General features: G+C 42.2%; 1 protein-coding gene across 1 annotated transcript in view; it reads right to left on the bottom strand.

Annotated features, from left to right (window-relative positions):
- Positions 1-2,419: 2,419 nt before the first annotated feature.
- BRCA1 (BRCA1 DNA repair associated) overlaps positions 2,420-21,081 on the bottom strand; it is a 63,671-nt gene continuing 45,009 nt past the window's right edge. The window contains 8 exon segments of the mRNA NM_001013416.1: positions 2,420-2,565; positions 3,983-4,043; positions 4,397-4,470; positions 6,508-6,562; positions 12,241-12,339; positions 14,871-14,911; positions 15,443-15,520; positions 17,925-18,012. Coding sequence (NP_001013434.1) covers positions 2,420-2,565; positions 3,983-4,043; positions 4,397-4,470; positions 6,508-6,562; positions 12,241-12,339; positions 14,871-14,911; positions 15,443-15,520; positions 17,925-18,012 — 642 coding nt within the window.

Here is a 21,081-nt window from a genome sequence, read left to right as displayed (position 1 = left end):
GTTATCACTTAACTAGCTGTGCAAACTCTGAGCAAAATCTTCTCTTTCCTATTCTCCTTCTTCAAGGAGAGTGACAAATACCCACTTCCTAGGGCTGTGATGAAGACCGCATGAGACAAACATGTAATGATGTCAGTTCCTTCCATTTTCTCCACTCTTCTCTTGCCCACCCACCCTCCTTACAAACGTGGCAGTGCTAAATCGTGTGAGGACTTAATTCTCTTTTCCTCTAAGAGGACTCTAATCTCTGAACAAGTGAGGACCAAAAAATGATACAGATTTTTTTTTTAATTTTTTTTTAAATTTATTTATTAATGATAGTCATACACACACAGAGAGAGAGAGAGAGGCAGAGACACAGGCAGAGAGAGAAGCAGGCAGAGACACAGGCAGAGAGAGAAGCAGGCTCCATGCACCAGGAGCCCGATGTGGGATTTGATCCCAGGTCTCCAGGATCGCGCCCTGGGCCAAAGGCAGGCGCCAAACCGCTGTGCCACCCAGGGATCCCATGATACAGATTCTTATCTGTGGATTAAGTATGTTAAATAGGAGTGGCTGTCAGGAATCTCAAAATAATCTCCCCAGATTCCTGTCTCCTGGTTATTCAAACAAAAACGAATCTAGGTCCTGTTGTGAATGGGCTCTGCAGCTGCAATTCAGGTTATGGACCTTAAGATAGGGAGATCACCCTGGATTACCCGGTGGGAACAATTTAATTACCTGAGCCCTTAAAAACAGAAATTTCTCTGGCAAGAGCTAGATCCGGCAGTGAGACTCCAAACATGAGAAAGCTTTGACCAGTGTTGCTTGCTGGCTTTGAAGATGTAGGTAGGGGTTCATGATCCTAGGAATGCAGAAGCTAAGGATGACCTCTATCCAACAACTAGTAAGGAAACAGGGGTTCTTAGTTGCACAACCTCAAGGGACAATCGGGCCAACAACATGAAATGAGCTTGGAAGCGGATTCATTCTCAGAGCCTTTGGAAAGGAACATAAATCTGCTGCCTTGATTTTGGCCTTGTGAAACCTGAAACAAAGAAACCAGTTGAGCCAACTTGGCCTTCTGACCTACAGAACTATGAGATAATAAGTGGATGACATTAGATTTGTGACAATTTGCTATGGCAGCAATATAAATAGCTATTTTGTTATTGTATTGCCTTGCTATTATATAGCAAATACAGTAGTACTGAGGTCTCCTCAATTAATCCTTGGAGTTGGTACTATTGTTATCCCCATTTTGCAGATGAGACCTGAAACAGTGAAAGGGTCTGAGCAAGGCTGCAGCTGTAAGCCTCAAGAAGTCACACTTGGTGGAAGTGTTTGCTACCAAGTTTATTTGCTAGTGAATAGTACAACATTTACAAAACATTTTGTAAAATCAAATCTGTACTGCCCTCACATGCTGGGGGACTAAGGAAGACCCAGTCCTTCCAACAGTTCTAAACAGTCCCAGATAATGAGTTGATGAAAAACATTTGCTCTTCCTTCGGCAAACAAAATTATTTATGAAGCTGTACAGTTCAGCAATAGGAAGCAAAGAGAAAAAAAATTACCTCAAGGAAAGCAATAGCTCCTTTCCTGGTGGGATCCGTCATTTTACAGACATGAAATATTCATATGAGAGATCTTATGTTTCAAGAGGAATGGGTGACATATCAGAGCTGCAACAATAAATACTGTATCTATTTCTAATGGGGAATTAAGAGGACTTTCTTTGGACACCAGTCCTTGAAAAGATTCTGCTATTTCAGAGCACATCAGTGCTAAGAAATTCTTTTGAAATCCAGTGACTACAGCACAGACTTCTGGAGATGAGTGAGGGTCAGCACGATTCCCCTGTCCCCTAACCCTTAGGGTTCATATTGATATCTCTTACCTGCCTCTGGAAGCCTCCGCCCCCCCCCCCCCCCGCCCCCATCTCCACTACAACATTTAAGAGCTGCCCATGGACTGTTCTGATTTTAAGTCACGTCACGGATTCCCCGAGCACTTGCTTTCCACAGAAGGCTCTGACTCTTGGCCTTTATGAACATGGGGTTTTAGAGAAGCAAACTTAGGGAAACCAGATATTCTCCTGAGGCCAGCCATTCTGTGCTTCCAGCTCTAAGCCAACATCCCCAGGACAAGAAATAGGGCTGATAAATAATGAATCAGCATCTTGCTCAATTGGTGGGGTTTATATGGTTTTAAATTATTTTCAGGTGAAAAATTACCACAATTTTGTGCTCATGGTAGATTTCAAAGGGAGACTTGAAGCAGAAAATCTTTAAGGGACACTTGCATAGCCAGAATTTCTTCTCAGGCTGATGTACATAAAATATTCAGTAACTGGGACTGTGGAAGGAGCTCTCAGGGCCTGGAAAAAGGCTCCTTCTTAGGATCATGTGTGGGGTCCTGCAGAGACAGGCCCTACATGTTACACGCATGGCTGGCTGGAGTCTGCAGCAGCTCTGGGAATCTGCGGGATCAGGTAGGTGTCCAGCTCCTGGCACTGGTAGAGGGCTACACTGTCCAGTACCCACTCTCGGGTCACCACAGGTGCCTCACACATCTGCCCAATCGCTGGAGACAGAGAACACAAGCAGAAATTAATGTCACTTAACATTTTCCCCACACCAGACTCTTGTCAATCTACTTTGGGGACCTGGCTGTGTGAGTTCATAGGGTTCCTCAGGTAGGTGCAACACTGTTGATCTTAAGTAATGCTTCAGGACATAGGACCTAATTCAGAAGCCTGAGGAGTGACTGATGGTAAAGCCTATATCCCCTGGCAACTTTAGTAACAGGAGCTCCAATCTGTTCATGGAAAAGTCACCAGGAGCACGGGGTGACTCAGTCGGTTGAGTGACCAATCTTGGTTTTGGCTCAAGTCATGATCTCAGGGTCCTGGGATAGACTCTCGAGTTAGGCTCTGCACTCAGTGTGGAATCTGCTGGAGATTATCTCCCTCTCTCTCTGCCCCTCCTCTGCTCACGTGCTCTCTCTCAAATAAAAATAAATAAAATCTTTTAAAAAGGGGCAGGGGTGCGCCCAGTTGGTTAAGGGTCTGCCTTCAGCTCAGGTCATGATCCCAGGGTCCTAGGACTGAATCTCACATTGGGCTCCCTGATCAGCATTGAGTCTGCTTCTCCCTCTCCCACTCTTCCTGGTTGTGTTCTGTCAAATAAATAAAATCTTAAAAAAAATAAAAAGGAAAAAAAGTCACCAGAGAACACAAAACAGCGTTGCAATTTAATGATTTTGCAACATCTTAAGTGAGAAAGCAAAACAGTATGATGAGCATGATCACATCTGTGCAAAATATATGCATGTACAGGTATATGCACACATGCCTGGAAGAATTTTACCATCACCATCTCTAAATGTATTACTGAGATTATTTCATCGTATTTGTGCTCATTTATATTTAGGTGATGAACATTAATTAATATTTAACCCCCACCAATGGAAATAGCTCAAGTATTACTTTTTTTTTTAAGATTTTATTTATTTATTCATGAGAGAGAGAGTGAGAGAGAGAAAGAGGCTGAGACACAGGCAGAGAGAGAAGCAAGGAGCCCGATGTGGGACTCAATCCCAGGACTCCAGGATCACATCCCAAGGTAGATGCTTAACCACTGAGCCACCCAGGTATCCCTCAAATACTACTTTTATAATACAAAATGTGCACACCACAAGAATTTTCGGAAGGGCATTTTAGCCATTCATTCATTCAAAGATTCACTGAACACCTAGAAGGTCCGGAGAACTGTGTTAATCAAACACTGGGTGATCTGTGGTGAATTAAACTCATCACATAGGACCCCATCTCTCACAGGCACATGCCCATGGCCCTCTGAAGCCCTATACAGGTACACCATCTACTCCAATTGATTGAAACAGGACATTTAGACTTAAAATCACCACAGTTATCTGCATAATTAATCTGGGCCCTTGCCACCCATGCTCCTCTGGACAAAGGCTTACAGCCAAGACTTACCATGGAAGCCACTGTCCTCTGTCCAGGCGTCCGGCTGCACGACTACCACTGGATGAGTGCCCTGAATCCCCGGGAAGGAAACAGCATCGAGGGTATCAGAACAGGACTTCTGGAACAGTCACTTCACTATTTCTTGATGGTGCGAGGTAGACTACTTTAGGTGCAACCACAGGGCACAAGGCAAAAATGAAGGGTCGGAGGGATAGCCTTCCCTTAATAAACAAAATAACTTAACTCAAATCTTTACTGATCCTCCACAGAGGGGAGTTTTCTAGCACTAGTACATGATCAGAGAAGGCTCAGGCAAAGAGAGGCTTCTGAGGCAGCATTCACAGGGATTGATGGATACCAGCCTTGCTCAATCACAGGACAGATACTGCGTTGTTCCCCTCTGACAGACCATCAAACACTTACCTTGCTGAGGGTGAATAACGAAGGCTCCTTCACCACAGAAGCCCCACAGAGGTGCACCATCCACTCTAATTGATCTAAATAGCACAGAGAGACCTAAAATCACCACAGTACTCTACACACTTGACCTGGACCCTCTACCCCACACTCTGGTCGAAGGCTTACTGCAAGACTTCTAAGTAGGAGAGTCTCCGTCTTTGCTCCAAAACACAGAGAGGCTTGAACTAGAATCTGTAATAGGTATGGATTTTAAGTCAATTTGCCACTGATATGCCACCTACTCTGGGTATTTATTGGTCCCCACAAGGCCCCTTGGTAGATAAGGTTTGACAGTCTCTCAAAACACTTTGAAAGCAAAGAATCCAAGATCCAATATCCCTTAATTTGCTAAATTGCTGGCTATGATACTGTGAAAAAATATCCACTTGCCTTCTCTCCCTCCCTGCCTAATTCTGTGTTGGTAATTGATAATCACGGCCACTGAGGGCACCACACTTGGAGGTAATTACTGTAAATGTCAAGAGATAGGAAGATAATTCATTCAGTCAAAAAATACACATCATCCTGAACAGAGACTCTGCACATCACTGGGGAAGGGCTCCATGCTGAGCTGGAATCAACAGACTTGGGGGAATAGAAATCAAAAGGGACTATAGAGACATTCCACTTGCGCCTGGAAAATCAGCAGAATGGCTTCTCGGCCTCTTTGGGTGCTCTTTCTCCTCAGCCTATTTCTGGGGATTGCAGAGGTGCTCCTGTTTGTTTAAGTGAACTGAGGTCAACTGACTCATCTCCAAAATGATACCTGCTAGAGACCTGGTTTCATTACACCAAAGGAAAAAAAAAAAAAAAAACAAAAACTGAGAAATTCCCAAGTGGCACTTGGAAAAGTCATAAAAATCCAATCAATAACCAATAAAGAAGACAGAAGCAAAATTACTTTGCCAGGCTCTCTTGCTGCCACTCACCTGTCCCCGTCCAGATGCCAAGGTCATCTTTTGAGGGGCAAGAGAACCTGATCCCTGGGGCTGAAGTGGGCACAGAAGCAAAGGTGGGTAGACTTTGTTTTGAAAAGAACAAACCAAATCCATACATATGCCAGGGCCTCAGGGCCACATGATTCCAGAGTTGAGCGCCATAGCACTCCTAAAGATAACATCACATTCAATGTCAAAGTTAATTAGAAAATGTTCATCAGGGATTCCTGGGTGGCTTAGCGGTTTACTGCCTGCCTTCGGCCCAGGGCACGATCCTGGAGTCCCGGGATCGAGTCCCACATCGGGCTCCCTGCATGGAGCCTGCTTTTCCCTCCTCCTGTGTCTCTGCCTCTCTCTCTCTCTCTCTCTATCATAAATAAATAAATAAATAAATAAATAAATAAATCAATCAATCAATCTTTTTTTTTTTTTTTTTTTTTTTTTTAAATAATCTCCTGAGGCCAGCCATTATTCACAGAGAGAGAGAGAGAGGCAGAGACACAGACAGAGGGAGAAGCAGGCTCCATGCACGGGGAGCCCGATGTGGGATTCGATCCCGGGTCTCCAGGATCGCACCCTGGGCCAAAGGCAGGCGCCAAACCGCTGCGCCACCCAGGGATCCCTAAATAAATAAATCTTAAGGGAAAAAAAAAAAAAAAGAAAATGTTCATCAAGAGGCTTTCCCTGCCTGCTCTGGGCCTGTGTGGGGCCTCAGGCCCACAGGGCTTATGTAGCTACTGTGCTTATTTTTCAGTATCAAATGAAGATGATTTAGGAAGAGCAGAATTCTTTCTTTACATTTATAAATCTGAAAGGTATCTTCTCCCTACCTGATTATTTCTCTCTTTTCTTAAACCAAAGGGTAGTAAGTCAGCTCCACCCCATGAGCACAGAACACTAGCATCCTAGAAGCTAACTTTTCATGGCCTTCTAGCTCTTGAGAAGGGGCACAGGGCTGTTTTTTTGATATAGGGTAATGTTTAGGTGTGGTTTTGTCTGGCAGATGGTAGAGAAACAGAATGACCTCTAGAGCACCTCACCAATCTGAGGAACCTTCTTAAGACAGTCTCTCCTGTAACACTCCACCATGTAAGGGAAAGTCTGCTGCTGGACTCTGCACTTCTCCCAGTCTCTTACCTGTGGGCATGTTGGTAAAGGGTCCATAGCAACAGATTTCTAGGCCCCTGAAGATCTAGAAGAAGAGTGGGACAGAGGGACAGAGGGATGAGAGAAAAAAATGCTCATTATAAAAGATGCATTTAATAAGAAACAATATAAAGATTCTCCAAAATGAAGGACTTTCTTTTTCATTTACCACCTGATAATTTCTGCTCCTTCCCAGAGACAATGAGTCTAATATCAGAACATCGATAGATTTTAGAAGCCCTTTTTTTTTTTTAAGATTTTATTTATTTATTCATAGAGACAGAATGAGAGAGAGAGGCAGAGACACAGGCAGAGGGAGAAGCAGTCTCTATCCAAGGAGCCCGACATGGGACTTGATCCCAGGTCTCCAGGATCACACCCCAGGCTGCAGGTGGCACTAAACCGCTACGCCACTGGGGCTGCCCTGAAGCCTTTTTTTAAAAATAAAGTGTGTATATGTAGTTGATCCACTCTAACAGTTGATCCTGTTATTCACAGGTGGGGCATCCCACTTTGCCACCAATCAGGCCCAGGCTCCTTCCTGGTGACTTGTTGAGATAAAAACTGGGCCTTCTTTATATATATATATATATTTTTTTTAATTTATTTATTTATTCATGAGAGACATAGAGGGAGAGGCAGAGACATAGGCAGAGGGAGAAACAGGCTTCATGTAGGGAGCCGGACGCGGGACTTGATCCCAGGACTCAAGGATCAGGCCCTGGGCTGAAGGCAGGTGCTCAACCACTGAGCCACCCAGGCGTCCCAGCCTACTTTATATTTAATAAAAAGTTTGGATGGCAAGAAATTCAAGCTATTAGTTGCAGTTGGTTTATCCAGAGATTTGGTACATCAATACTAACCATTACCCTAACTGGCACAGAAGTCTATGTTGATTTTACATGCTCTTTTTCTCCTGACTTTCTATTGGCTTCTGAACATCTGCTCCTACCTTCACACTGCTCTAAAAATGGCCATTGTTCCTTCAGGCAACCTAAACTGTTTTGTTTTGTATCTAGAAGTTAATCTAATCTAGAAGTGAAGCCTGGTTCTGCCTTTCCACACTGAGCTGACCTGACTGCCTGGTTTCCAAGAGACATAGATTATACTGCACCTTGAAGGTACCTCTTCTACTTACATACAAGTGCTTGCTAGCACCATCCAAAAGAACTTTCTGGGGGCATTTGGCTGGCTCAGTCAGTGGAGCATGTGACTCAATCTCAGGGTCGTGGGTTTGAGCCCCTTATTAGATGTAGACATTACTTACATAAGTAACTAAACTTAAAAAAAAAAAGAACTTTCTGTGATGATGGAAATGGTCTATATTTTTGTTAATAAGGTGGCCACAAATTACATTTAGCTACCAAGCTCCTGAAATGTGGTTACGATGAGTGAGGAACTAAACTTCGCATATTTTACTTAATTTAGTTATCTAGAATTTTTTTTTTTTTTAGTTATCTAGAATTAAACAGCCTCATGTGGCTCATATGATGGGCAGATTCTAAGACATGCATTCACACAGGTTCTTAGGCAAGCACTAGGTTATCATTTATTTTTTATTGTTTTTTAAAAGATTTATTTTAGAGAAAAAGAGAGAGAATGTGAGTACTGGTGCAGGGAGGAGCAGAGGGAGAAGGAAAGAATCTTTCAAGCAGATTCCCTACTGAGTGCAGAGCTCAGAGCTTAATCCCATGATCCATGAGACCCATAAGATCACGACTTGAGCCAAAACCAAAAATCATGTAAGGCTTAATCCCATGATTCATGAGACCCATAGATCACGACTTGAGCCAAAACCAAAAATCAGATGCTTAACCGACTGCAACACCCAACTGCCCCACTAGGGTATCATTAAAAAGAAATGTAAAGTTGTGTCAGTTGGCTGGATGTATATCATCTGGTGGGTAACCATCATTCTCTTGTTCCTCTTTCTCCCCTTCCACAAAAAAGAAAATTGCCTAGGCCTAGAACTCACTTCTTTTTAAATAAAAGAAACCGAGGTACAGAAAAATTAGTAGCTAAAAACTCACGACAGCCTTTTAGGAAATGAGTCTCCCTACTCCCATCTCCACTACAGTCACAGGAATAAGAGTGAACAGCAGAACAAGTCTGTTTTTGTTGTGACAGCATCCATATATGCCATTCTTAGTATCTGTATGAATAAATTGCATCCCCAACCTGTTGACAGGACCTAGATGCTCATAATGCTAAAAGCTCTCCCCAGGCAGGTGGCTGGAGCCAAATGCTGCTGTGAAAAGTACAAAAGATTAGGAATTTTTATATCCGAACTGACACTCACTGATGAGGATGTCTAGTTATGAGATAAGGAATTTGAAGTTCATCTCTACAAATACATTTATTTCTCTTTCGCAGGAAAATACTATGATGACATTTAGTATCTTCAGCATGTCATTACTTTGACCAGGCACTTTCCATCAGTGCCACCCCAAATTCAGGAAAAACCCAAACACTGAAATTTCCTTTGAAGGAGGCAGAATCTAGTGCTAATTCTGCCTTGCTTACAGTGGAATAAAAACAAATGGCTGGCTCACACAGAACTCCCCTGGGGTGAAGGCAGAAGCAGAAAAAGGGCCAGCAGCTTTCCTTGGCATCTGGAAGTTACTTGATAGGCGCAGAGGGTGGGGGTGGGGCTGACCCCAAGATTCAGAGCTTTCCCAAAGCAATTTTCCCTAGAAAATCACCTCTCCTGGTGATTTTGCTCAAGTTCTTTTTTTTTTTTTCTTGCTCAAGTTCCATACAGGGACAGGCAATGCTCCGTATGAGATTGTTCTGAAATGCTCAGCGGTGCACATTTAAAAAAGGAGAAAATGCAGACTAGGCATGTAAGCACTCAGTGACCTGAGAAAGCAGCCAATTCAGGCCCAACAGGCAGGTGTGAAGTCTTCCCTGGACTTCTCCCTGAGAGCGGCATCACTTTGGCTCAATCACCTGCTACAGTAGGACCTGGGAAAAATCACTGAGTCTTCCTGGGCCTCTAGTCCTTCATTTGTAAAGTTGTCAGACATTGACTACTTTTTCAGACTACAGTCGTCAAGAAACTATGGTACTATTTTTTTTTAATTAGAGTTTATTTATTTATTTAATCTCTACACCAAGTGTGGGGGCTCTAACTCACAACCCCAAGATAAAGAATTGCATGCTCTTCTGACTGAGCCGACCAGACACCCTTAAGAATGTTTTGTTAAGATTTTTATTTATTATTTTTAAAGATTTTATTTATTTATTCATGAGAGACACAGAGAGAGAGAAGTAAAAACATGGGCAGAGGGAGAAGCAGGCTCCCTGCAAGGAGCCTGATATGGGACTCGATCCCAGATCCTGGGATCATGCCCTGAGACAAAGGCAGTTGCTCAACTGCTGAGCCACCCCAGGCATCCCAAGATTTTTATTTCAAGTAATCTCTACACCTGACATGAGGCTCAAACCTACCCTGATATCAAGAGTTACATGCTCCACTGACTGAGCCAAACACTCCAAGAAACTATAGTATTGTTCAGAGCTCAGATTCTGGAGCCTGACTACATGTGTTCAACTAGTCATGGGTTCCCAACTAGCTGTGTGAGCTGGGGCAATTTACTCAACCTCTCTGAGCTTTCATTTTCTCATCTATAAAATAGGTATAATTAGGAACACCTGGGTGGCTTAGTTGGTTAACTGTCTGACTTTACTTCACGTCGTGATCTATGTTGGGCTCAAAGCTCAGCAGGGAGTCTGCTTCTCCTTCTTCCTCTGCACCCCCTACCCCGCTTGTGCTTTCTCTCTGTCAAATAAATTTTAAAAATCTTAAAACAAAATTGGTGTAATTATAACACATACCTTATAGGGCTGTTGTAAGTTTTTTTTTTTTTAAAGATTTTATTTATTTATTCATGAGAGACACAGAGAGAGAGGCAGAGACATAGGCAGAGAGAGAAGCAGGCTCCATGCAGGGAGCCCGACATGGGACTCGATCCCGGGATTCCAGGATTATGCCCTGGGCCGAAGGCAGATGCTTAACCGCTAAACCATCCAAGGATCCTCTGTAAAATTGTTTTTTTAAAAAAGATTTTTTTGGGTAGCCTGGGTGACTCAGCAGTTTAGCACTGCCTTCAGCCCAGGGCGTGATCCTGGGGTCCCAGGATCGAGTCCCATGTCAGGCTCCCTGCATGGAGCCTGCTTCTCTCTCTGCCTAGGTTTCTGCCTCTCTCTGTGTGTGTCTCTCAGGAATAAATAAATAAAATCTTAAAAAAATTTTTTTCTAAAAAGATTTTTTTGGAGAGAGAGAGCACAAGGAGGGAGTGTGCAGAGGGGAGAGGGAGAAGCAGACTCCCCACTGAGTGGGGGAGCCCCTCATGAGGCTTAATCCCAGGACCCTGAGATCATGACCTGAGCCAAAGGCAGACACATCCAATTTGCCACCCAGGCACCCCGGGCTGCTGTACAATTGTTAAAATATGATCATGTGTTTAGAGCAGACCCTAGCATACAATATACATTATAAAGATGTTAGCTGTTGATTATCAATCACTGTCTTCTGTGCTTCCACAGACAGCACTGTGTACATCCCCCTCACGGTAATGACTATACTACTTTATAGAAAAACATCACAGTGATGTGGAAAAAGCAAAGGCCTTAAATTAACATCTATTTCATTTTTTAAAAAATATTTATTTATTTATTATTTATGATAGACATAGAGAGAGAGGCAGAGACACAGGAGGAGAGAGAAGCAGGCTCCGTGCCAGGAGCCTGATGCGGGACTTGATCCCGGGACTCCAGGATCATGCCCTGGGCCAAAGGCAGGCGCTAAACCGCTAAACCACTCAGGGATCCCCAACATCTATTTCATTTTTTTTTTAATTTTTTTTTAATTTATTTATGATAGTCACACAGAGAGAGAGAGAGAGAGAGAGAGGCAGAGACACAGGCAGAGGGAGAAGCAGGCTCCATGCACCGGGAGCCCGACGTGGGATTCGATCCCGGGTCTCCAGGATCGTGCCCTGGGCCAAAGGCAGGCGCTAAACCGCTGCGCCACCCAGGGATCCCCCCAACATCTATTTCAAATCCCAGTTCTGCCACTTATCAGCTGAGGTTTGAACCCCAGACTGAAATCCAAAGTACATAGCTTCCCTACACCTCTAAGTTCCCTCATTCATAAAGGGGAGAGAATACTTATTTACCTTGCTGGGCTAGAAGAACTAAAAAGAACCTAGGGATTGCCTGGGTGGCTCAGTCAGTTAAGCACCTGACTCTTGGTTTTGGCTCAGGTTGTGATTTCAGGGTCGTGGGATTGAGCCTGGAGATGGGCTTGAGATTCTCCCTCTCCCTCTCCCACTCATGCTCACTCTCTGTTCCAAATAAATAAATCTTTTAAAAAAAAATTCAAAAGGGGTGCCTGGGTGGCTCAGTCGGCTAAATGTCTGTTTTTGGCTCAGGTCATGATCTCAGAGTCCTGGAATTTAGCATCATGTTAGGCTGCTCAGTCGAGTCTTCTTGTCCATCTCCTTCTGCCCCTCCCCCTGCTTGGGCTTGGTCTCTCAAATAAATAAAATCTTAGAAAAAAATAAAAATAAATGAATAAGAATCTTTATGGAGGCACCCAGCTAGTGCTCTAGCATTGATTATGCAATGTCCCTTACAAGTGCATGAGACCATCTCCATGAAGGGAACTAGAATGCAGCGGGGTGGATAGGGTTTTGTCAACATAGCAGAGTGGGGCTTTACCTTTCTGTCTTGGGATTCTCTGTCCTGGGATTCTCTTGCTCGCTTCGGACCCTGGTGATTTCTTCCATTCACAACATCTCCTCTGACTTCAAAATCATGCTGGAAGAAACCCAAGGCAAACCACAGGAATCAGAGAAAGAAAAGCCTCCTTCAAAGGAAGTAGAGTAGATACATTCTATTAAGGAATTCAGTATTAGTGGGCAAAATTTTGACAACCCCACCCTTGCCTGAAAAATCATTCTTTTTGGTGGTCTGAATGAAATGACCAGTATCTCAGCTGCTGAAATTAATTCACTGAAGTAAATCTTTGTGGGCAGAAATGAACAATAGGCTTTTCACCTCATTGAGACTTAATGTATTTTAATTTTCAACATCTGTCTCTTCTCAAAACATTCACTTAGCATTGAGATTAAACTGCTAATGCTGTGCTGTTATAAAGGAAACTGGAGAATTCTTGATCTCTTAAACCAATTGTGTATTACCATCTAAAGAAACAAGGCCTTCTCAGATCTCCATGAAGAGAGTTACAGTTAATGAGACCAAAATGATAAAGCATACATTTAACACACTAAAGAAAGTTGTGCTTTTTCAAAATCACTCTTTTGGTTAAGTATGAAGAAATAAAGAAGAATGAGATTGGGGAGGTTAGAGCTTTGGGGAGAATTTTGGGGAAGAACGCTTAGGAACAATTCTGACCGCAAGGCCATTGTACAGAAGACAGTGTCACGAATGTCACCATAGGCTGTTATTAGAACAAAGAACACTTAACATTTCATAGCCACTTGAGTGAGAAGAGCCTAGTGCTAAAAATATGTTTGAAGCTGACCCTCCAATTCCTTGTCCTGATTATTGTACCCTCGTGCCTACTTAAGCTCCCTACCTGAAGTCTAATAGGAATCCCCACATCTGCACATCTAAAACTGAGCTCTTGACTTGGCTCCTGCCTCCCGTTCTACCCTCTTTCAGGATGCTCCTCCTCCATGTCCTCCTGGTCTGATTTACTAACAACCACTCCATTGTTCAGACCAAGGACCTAAGCCTTAGCCCCTCCAAATACCTCCCTTTACCTTATCCTTCAAATTTAACTCTTTAGCAGTCCTATCTCCAAATAGAACTCAAACCAATCTCTTCTTATCACCTCCATGCTGCCAATTATACTACAAACAGAATTCTAATTCCTTTCCATGATTTCCACCACATACTCCCTTGTCCACAACCTTCTCCAACCCCTGGTCCAACCTCCACTCCCTACACAGAATTCACCAATCATGACTCTCCAGTTACACTGGCTTATTTTTCTGTAATAAACCAAACTCATGGGATCCCTGGGTGGTTCAGCAGTTTGGCGCCTGCCTTTGGCCCAGGGCGTGATCCTGGAGTCCCAGGATGGAGTCCTACATTAGGGTCCCTGCTTCTCCCTCTGCCTATGTCTCTGCCTCTCTCTCTCTCTCATTAATAAATAAAATCTTTAAAAAAATAAAAAAATTAACCAAACTCATTCCTACCTCAAGACATTTATACTTGCAGTTCCTCTGGTTGTTAACATTTGTTCCCTACATTTTTCCAGGCCAATTCTTTGTTTTTTAGGTCTCTCGGCTCAAGCTTTTCAGAAAGCCTTTCCTGGTTTCCTTAGGTGGTCAACCTCTGTCCAGTCAGTTGCTAGTCTGTTGTTCTGTGTATTTCTCCACAGTAAATATATATGTATTTTTAATTATTTGGTTACTATCATTCTTTTTTTTAAAGTTTTTCTTCCATAGAATTGTTTTTCTTGTAAGTGGGCTCTACACCCAGCATGGAGCCCAACATGGGAGTTTGAACTCATGATCCCGAGATCACGATCTGAACTGAGATCAAGAGTCAGATGCTTAATCAACTGAGCCACCCAGATGCCCTTATTTATTTAGTATTTTAGATGCATCTTTATTTTATGTCTCCCCTCAATAGAATATGAATCCCCTCAGAGCAGGGACCTATCAGTCTTATTTACTGCTGTTTATTCCTGCAGCCCAGGACATAGTATCATATTAGGTCACTGAATCAAAGTTAAAACCAACAAAAATGTCATTTAATTAATCATGAATATGCTGAATAGTGCATAATAGTTTAAAACTGCTTTTGCTAATTTTATTTTGCCTGATCTGTTGTTACTGGCAGCTCTTAGATGGCTCTGTTCTAAAATTATTCCTCTCCTACACTGTCTTATTTACCTCTCACTGTGCTCAGGATCATAAGGAGTAACATCTCTTTGAAGGCATCTGATTTTTAAGCAGATACACTTGCTTATTAATATGAAGGGTTTTTCTTCAATGACAGTGGACAACCAGTTTTCCGCAAAGGTCTACCCATGTAAGATTTAGGTGGGCCTGTTTCTTAGGCTTATGAATCTTTTCTTTCTGCTTTCTAAGTTCCTTTTCCTTCCTCCAAGGAAAGGATTGTTTCCACTGAAACTTAAACAAATGAGTGAGAACACAGAATTTCCTGGCTTGCTCTGAGTAATTCTTGATGATCCACATCTTTGGGGAAAGTCTTTGGAAAGCAGCACAAAAAAGGAAGCAGAGAAGCGTTTATAGTGATTTTGTGACTCAATGGCACCAAGTCTTTCTGATTCGTTTGTAACATTGAGTACCTACCTCATCTAGTATCTTTCTTTCTTTAATAGACTGGGTTACCCCTAAAGAGATGACAGAAAAGACAGGTCACACGAAGGCAGAGGAACATGCTCTTTTCATGGAGGTAGATGGTGAAGTGATTCATGTAATAGCACACAGGGCAAACTACTGAGTAGAGGTCCTCTCTTTATAAAGCCACAGCTCCCTAATAGATTTTCTTCTGGAGACACTTTGGTGGCTTAATTTAAACATTATAAAAAAAATAAATAAATAAAAATAAACATTATAAAAGTGCCTGCTGCACATGGATTTCTGCCTGGTATTAAATAAATCCTTAGTTCATATGCTAACATTGCTAAGAGCAGATTAGGTCCTATTAGTTATAAAAAGAAATCCATTTTCCCAAACATCACCAGCTTATCTCAACAAAGAGATATGTATTCAAGATAAAGCTAGTTTAGTGTTACCATTAAAGACCTTTTGGTAATTCAGATTCAGCATCAGCAAAAACCTTAGGTGTTAAAAAATGTTAGGTGTAAAAATGCAATTCTGAGGTGTTAAAGGGAGGAGGGAAGACATTATATTGTACTTACAGAAATAGCTAACTACCCATTTTCCTCCTGCAATACCCAGAAAATATTTCAGTGTTCGTTCGCACACAAACTCAGCATCTGCAGGATGAAAAACATCCAAAGGATTAGAAGTTGAAAACAAAAATCAGGAAGTTCTGCTGTAAGAAGCTAAAGTGCCCCTAGCTCCTTATGCTACTTGAGATCAATCCGGATTGATGATTCCAACAGCCCTGGCGACAGACTCAGAGGCTGGAAGCACACTCTTAATTATATCCAGCAGGTATGCATCTTTGGAAGTCTGGAAGAGGCTGATAGGAGGTTAAGACCACAGGAAAGGTCTGCTCTATCTTCTAGGTGTTTTTTTTTTTTTTTAAAGATTTATTTATTTATTCATGACAGACAGAGAGAGAGAGGCAGAGACACAGGCAGAGGGAGAAGTAGGCTCCATGCAGGAAGCCCGACGGGGACTTGATCCTGGGTCGACAGAATCACACCCCATGCTGAAGGCGGCGCTAAACCGCTGAGCCACCGGGGCTGCCCTATCTTCTAGGTGTTAAGATGTCTGCCACTGTGTCCAAGAAATCCCCCAGGTCAGTAGTCCTGATACATGTGGATGCAGAAGATCTAATTCACTCGATAGCAAAATGTGAAAGATGAATATGTGAAATCCTGAATCTGAAATGTCCATGTAAGTGACAAAATTTCACCCCCAGAATATCTACTAGGGGAGTGCTAACCCCTTGATTCCCAATAAACACAGTAGGCTATTTGCCAGTAGAAGCAATGGCTAGTCTCGCTCTTAGAATTCTTCGCCAATTTTTAAAAATCTTTTTTCTTTCTTCAATTTTTAAAACTTTTTAACTATTGTAAAAGTTGATTTAGCATAGGCTTTATTATTTTTTTTAATTTTTATTTATTTGTGATAGTCACACAGAGAGAGAGAGGGTGGGGGGGGGGCAGAGACATAGGCAGAGGGAGAAGCAGGCTCCATGCACCGGGAGCCCGACGTGGGATTCAATCCCGGGTCTCCAGGATCGTGCCCTGGGCCAAAGGCAGGCGCTAAACTGCTGCGCCACCCAGGGATCCCTAGCATAGGCTTTAAACTCAGAATTCAATTTTAGTTCACTTTTAGTTTAAAAGTAGCAAATGTTGTATTGCCTTTGTTTAAACACTGAACTACTTTAGGTTTAATTTGCATTTAAAAGTTTTCTTTTCACCTTTCAGCAGCTTTGATCCAAAACTATAGTTTAAGATATATTAAACTTTAATGACATTCATCTCTAACATAGCACTTGGTTCAAAGTACCCTGTTCTGGCACCTGATTCCTGAGAGCATTATCCTCTGACCCTGTGGTACAGTGTTTGCACTGCAAAAATCTAAGATCTTAGAAGTTTGAAGGTACTGTGTCCCTGCCAAGGAGTCTGAACCCCTATGCTTAAGTGCCTGCAGCTGTGTGACAGAAGCACCCTGGAAAGGACCACTGTATTTCCAGAGTCCATTCTATTCAGAAGGTTTAAGACCTGAACCACAGTTTGCATCTTCTGTGTGCTGCATACACTGTCCTTTGCTTTCTGGAGCCCAACAAGCGGGTCCACCTCCTCCTCCAGAAAGCAGCTCTTCAAACACTGGAAGACAGCTGGCTCCTTCCCTTCAGTCTTTGCATTCCTTCCTCTGTTCTTCAAATGACACTGCTTTGACCTCCATTCTTCCATCTTCACCATCTTACCTCTGGAGAAATGCTCTAGAGTTTGTCAGTGACCAGCTTAAAAAGAAAGCAGGATGCTCAAAACAGAACCCATTATCTTCCAGGCAGTCACTCCCGCAGAGGATGCAGTAGAGGGGGTCAGAATCTACACTTTGCTTGCTCTGGACACTAGACTTACACTCATAAGGCCTGATTTCAAATGAGCTCTTTCAGCAGCCCTGAAATGTTTACTTAGATTTAGCTAAAAGCCTCTGAGGTCTCTGTTATCATACAAGTCATAATTAAGACAGAAAAAGAGAAAGTGTAGGACAAATGAATTTTCCCCTTCTCTTTTTCCTGTTTCATATGCTAGGCTACCTCAGAGGTGACAGTGGACTTGCTTCCTGAAAACCTGTCAACCACATTCAAACCAGGTATGCAAGTAGAGCTAGGACACAGAGTAGACACGGGGCTAGTGTTTCCAGCTGCCCTGATTTTGAGTGCAGACTCACTTCATTCCCCTCTTTGCCCCATATGTTCCTTCTGGATTTGGGCTCTGTCTTATCAGACAGTCCTTCACACGGTGTGGTTGAGGCAGGGTGGACTAGAAGAGGTTCGCCGTTCTAGCTCACTACTCTCCAAATCTTAACCCAAACAAAAGGGGCTCAGGAATAGCAAGACTATTATTTTTCTTTCATAAATAATTGATCAACTGCTGGAAGACTGTCATCCATGCTTTTTGCTTAACAAATAATCCCATTTCTTCATGTAGTTTTATGCAACGGACGCAACATGCTCTATAAGGGCTCTTGGTGTACCTGTTTTCATAATGACATGAGTTGTCTCTTCAGAAATTAGATTAGTTAAAGAGATGTGGTGTTTTCTGGCAAACTTGTGCACAAGCATCTGAAATAAAATCAAATATCATATTATAATCAATTGCCTCTAGTACACAGTTTAGACTATTACCCTAGCTTTGAGTCTCCACTTTCCTCACAAAAGGTACATCCCTTTTATTCAAACATGCCTGAAGTCCCAAAATAAATAGTAATTTAATAAAAATTATGTAGCAATCTGAGGAAAAAATTCTAAAATAGTCTGTGCTCACAGACATGGAATTACAACCCAGGATTCAAAATAATTTTTCCCTTTAATAGCAGCTATCATTTGATTCCTTAAGACAGTTTCTTTGCAGAGTGACACTTTAATATAATTTAGATTTATCAGCCTACACTTTATAAGCCAAGAGGTAACCAGCCTATTCAGAAAGTCATGCCACAGATATGTGGCTGAAAAACAAGGTTCAACCCTCTGGTAGTTTCAAAACATTCAAGTCAAGATGTTTCTAAAGGTCAGTGCAAAAACTATCAATTCACTTAAGGATAAGGATTAGAGGAGACTCAGGTGATGCCCAAAAGAAAGCTCACACCTTCTAGCTATTATCTATCAACCAAATAAAAATCAGTAAGTAGCAAAAAGGATTAACCAGATCCATTACGGACACAGTTGACATAATCAGTAGCTTCTGTTTGTTAAACAACTTTGCTTACCAAGGGCCATCATGTACTAGTCATCACCAACCATGCCAATATTTCTGTGCTGTGCAATACTGCAATGGAGAACGGCATCTTTCTTTCAAGCTGCCTTGCTCTCTACTGCCACAGGGCACTGCAAAAGGGAGGCTAGAAAAGCTAATGACATTCTCCCCCTTTTGCCACTGCCCTCTGTCAGGATCATTAGCAATTCTGAACTGATTAATTGCTGAAATCCCAGCCTTGAAACAGTGTTCAGTTAGAAGAGCAACAGCTGAAAAGATCATCTTAATATGGGCTTCGGAATTAATCATGTGTACTATAGTCAGCAGCTTTCATAATAAATTTATCACACTTCAGCAAGTCTGAATGGAGCTGAAAAGTTTTCTTCTTGGCTTGCCTAAAGACAACACGTACCCAAGTCACTTAGAGTCTAATCTACAGCTCTGAATTGTCCATGGCCAGAAAAGATTAGATCATTTTAGACTCTCTGAAAAGCTGAACTCACAAAACAAAGGAAAAGGAATGCTAATTTTCAATGAGTAAATGGGAATTCTAGATGTACAGGCAAATGATCAAGAGCAATATAAGCAGAGTATGAATTTTCAGAACAAACAGCTGATCTGGACACATGGTTGTAAGATGGGAATTCTGGCATTACAGATGAGAATTTATTCACTGTATCTACTAAGGCAGACAGAGGTTACTTTGCCCTCTGTGTTAGTTGTGTGATACATTTGGCACACAGAGAATGAATGTTATGCAGAGGGACACCTGGGTGGCTCAGTGGTTGAGCATCTGCCTTCGGCTCAGGGCGTGATTCCGGGGTCCCAGAATCAAGTCCCATATCGGGTTCCTTGCATGGAGCCTGCTTCTCCTTCTGCCTCTCTCTCTGTGTCTCTCATGAAAAAATAAATAAAATATTTAAAAAGAATATTATGCTGGAAAAGGGGGGGGGGAACCCTGGGTGGCTCAGCGGTTTAGCGCCTGCCTTTGGCCCAGGGCACAATCCTGGAGTCCTGGGATCGAGTTCCGTGTTGGGCTCCCGGCATGGAGCCTGCTTCTCCCTCCTCCTGTGTCTCTCTGCCTCTCTCTCTCTCTATCATAAATGAATAAATAAATCTTTAAAAAAAAAGTTGTTGGGATCCCTGGATGGCGCAGCGGTTTGGCGCCTGCCTTTGGCCCAGGGCGCGATCCTGGAGATCCGGGATCGAATCCCACGTCAGGCTCCCGGTGCATGGAGCCTGCTTCTCCCTCTGTCTATGTCTCTGCCTCTCTCTCTGTGTGTGTGACTATCATAAATAAATAAAAAATTTAAAAAAAAAATAAAAAATAAATAAAAAAATAAATAAATAAAAAAATAAAAAATAAAAAATAAAAAAAAAGTTGTTTAAAAAAATGTTATGCTGAGACACTACTTGTAGAAAGGACGAGAAATGGTTCTTAGCCTAGGAAGGATATATTAAGAAAAATACCTAAGAATGACTGGGTCATTTCTCAGTGTGCAGTAACTGGCACCCACTATTGCATCCATCTGATGCTCTGATGTGTTGTCTTATGATTCTAAAGAAATAGTCATTCAAAAAAAAAAAAAAAAAAGAAATAGTCATTCAATTACTTTATTATGAAAGGAGAGCAATGGTGATTAATTATCAGGGAGGTCAATTTCCTATGATGTCTGAAATCTACACTCAGCCCAAGCAGAAACAAAATTCCAAAGGTCTTAATATTTTAATGGAAATTTCTTTCTTTTTTTTCTTTTTTCTCTTTTCTTTTCTTTCTTTTTTCTTTTCTTTTCTTTTTTTTCCTTCCTTCCTTCCTTCCTTCCTTCCTTCCTTCCTTCCTTCCTTCCTTCCTTCCTTCCTTCCTTCCTTCCTCCTTTCCTTTCCTTTCTCCTTTCCTTTCCTTCCTTCCTTTCTTTCTTTCATAAAGATCTTATTTATTTATGAAAGACACACATAGAGAGAGAGGCAGAGACACAGGCAGAGGGAGAAGATGGCTCCATGGAGGAAGCCTGACGTGGGATTTGATCCTGGAACTCCAGGATCATGCCTTGAGCCAAAGGCAGACACTCAACTGCTGAGCCATCCAGAAGTCCCCGGATATTTTTCTACAATGTGAAACAATTCTTATTTTTGGTACCGGGACCAACAACTTGTCAAAATCCTAATCGGGGGTGGGGTGGGGGGGTGCTATAGGGCAGAACTGATAGAGTGGGCTATTGAATATGTTATAGGCCAGGATAAAGACAAACACTGGTGAAATGTCACTATCTGACAGTTTGCTTGGAAGCACTTTGGGTTTAGTTAATTACACTCATAAGTTCGCTCATATGTAAACCAAGGTGTTTTCTCTGGGGAGTAAAACTATACTTACTTGCTTTTTTAGATAAAAAGAAAATTAAAATTAAAAAGCTCTATATTATACACAAAACTATATCCTT

The sequence above is a fragment of the Canis lupus genome, chromosome 9 (assembly GCF_011100685.1).
Source record: "Canis lupus familiaris isolate Mischka breed German Shepherd chromosome 9, alternate assembly UU_Cfam_GSD_1.0, whole genome shotgun sequence".
Classification (NCBI taxonomy): Eukaryota; Metazoa; Chordata; class Mammalia; order Carnivora; family Canidae; genus Canis; species Canis lupus.
The sequence above is the reverse complement of the archived record's forward strand: the minus strand, read 5'-3'. Positions and strand labels throughout refer to the sequence as shown.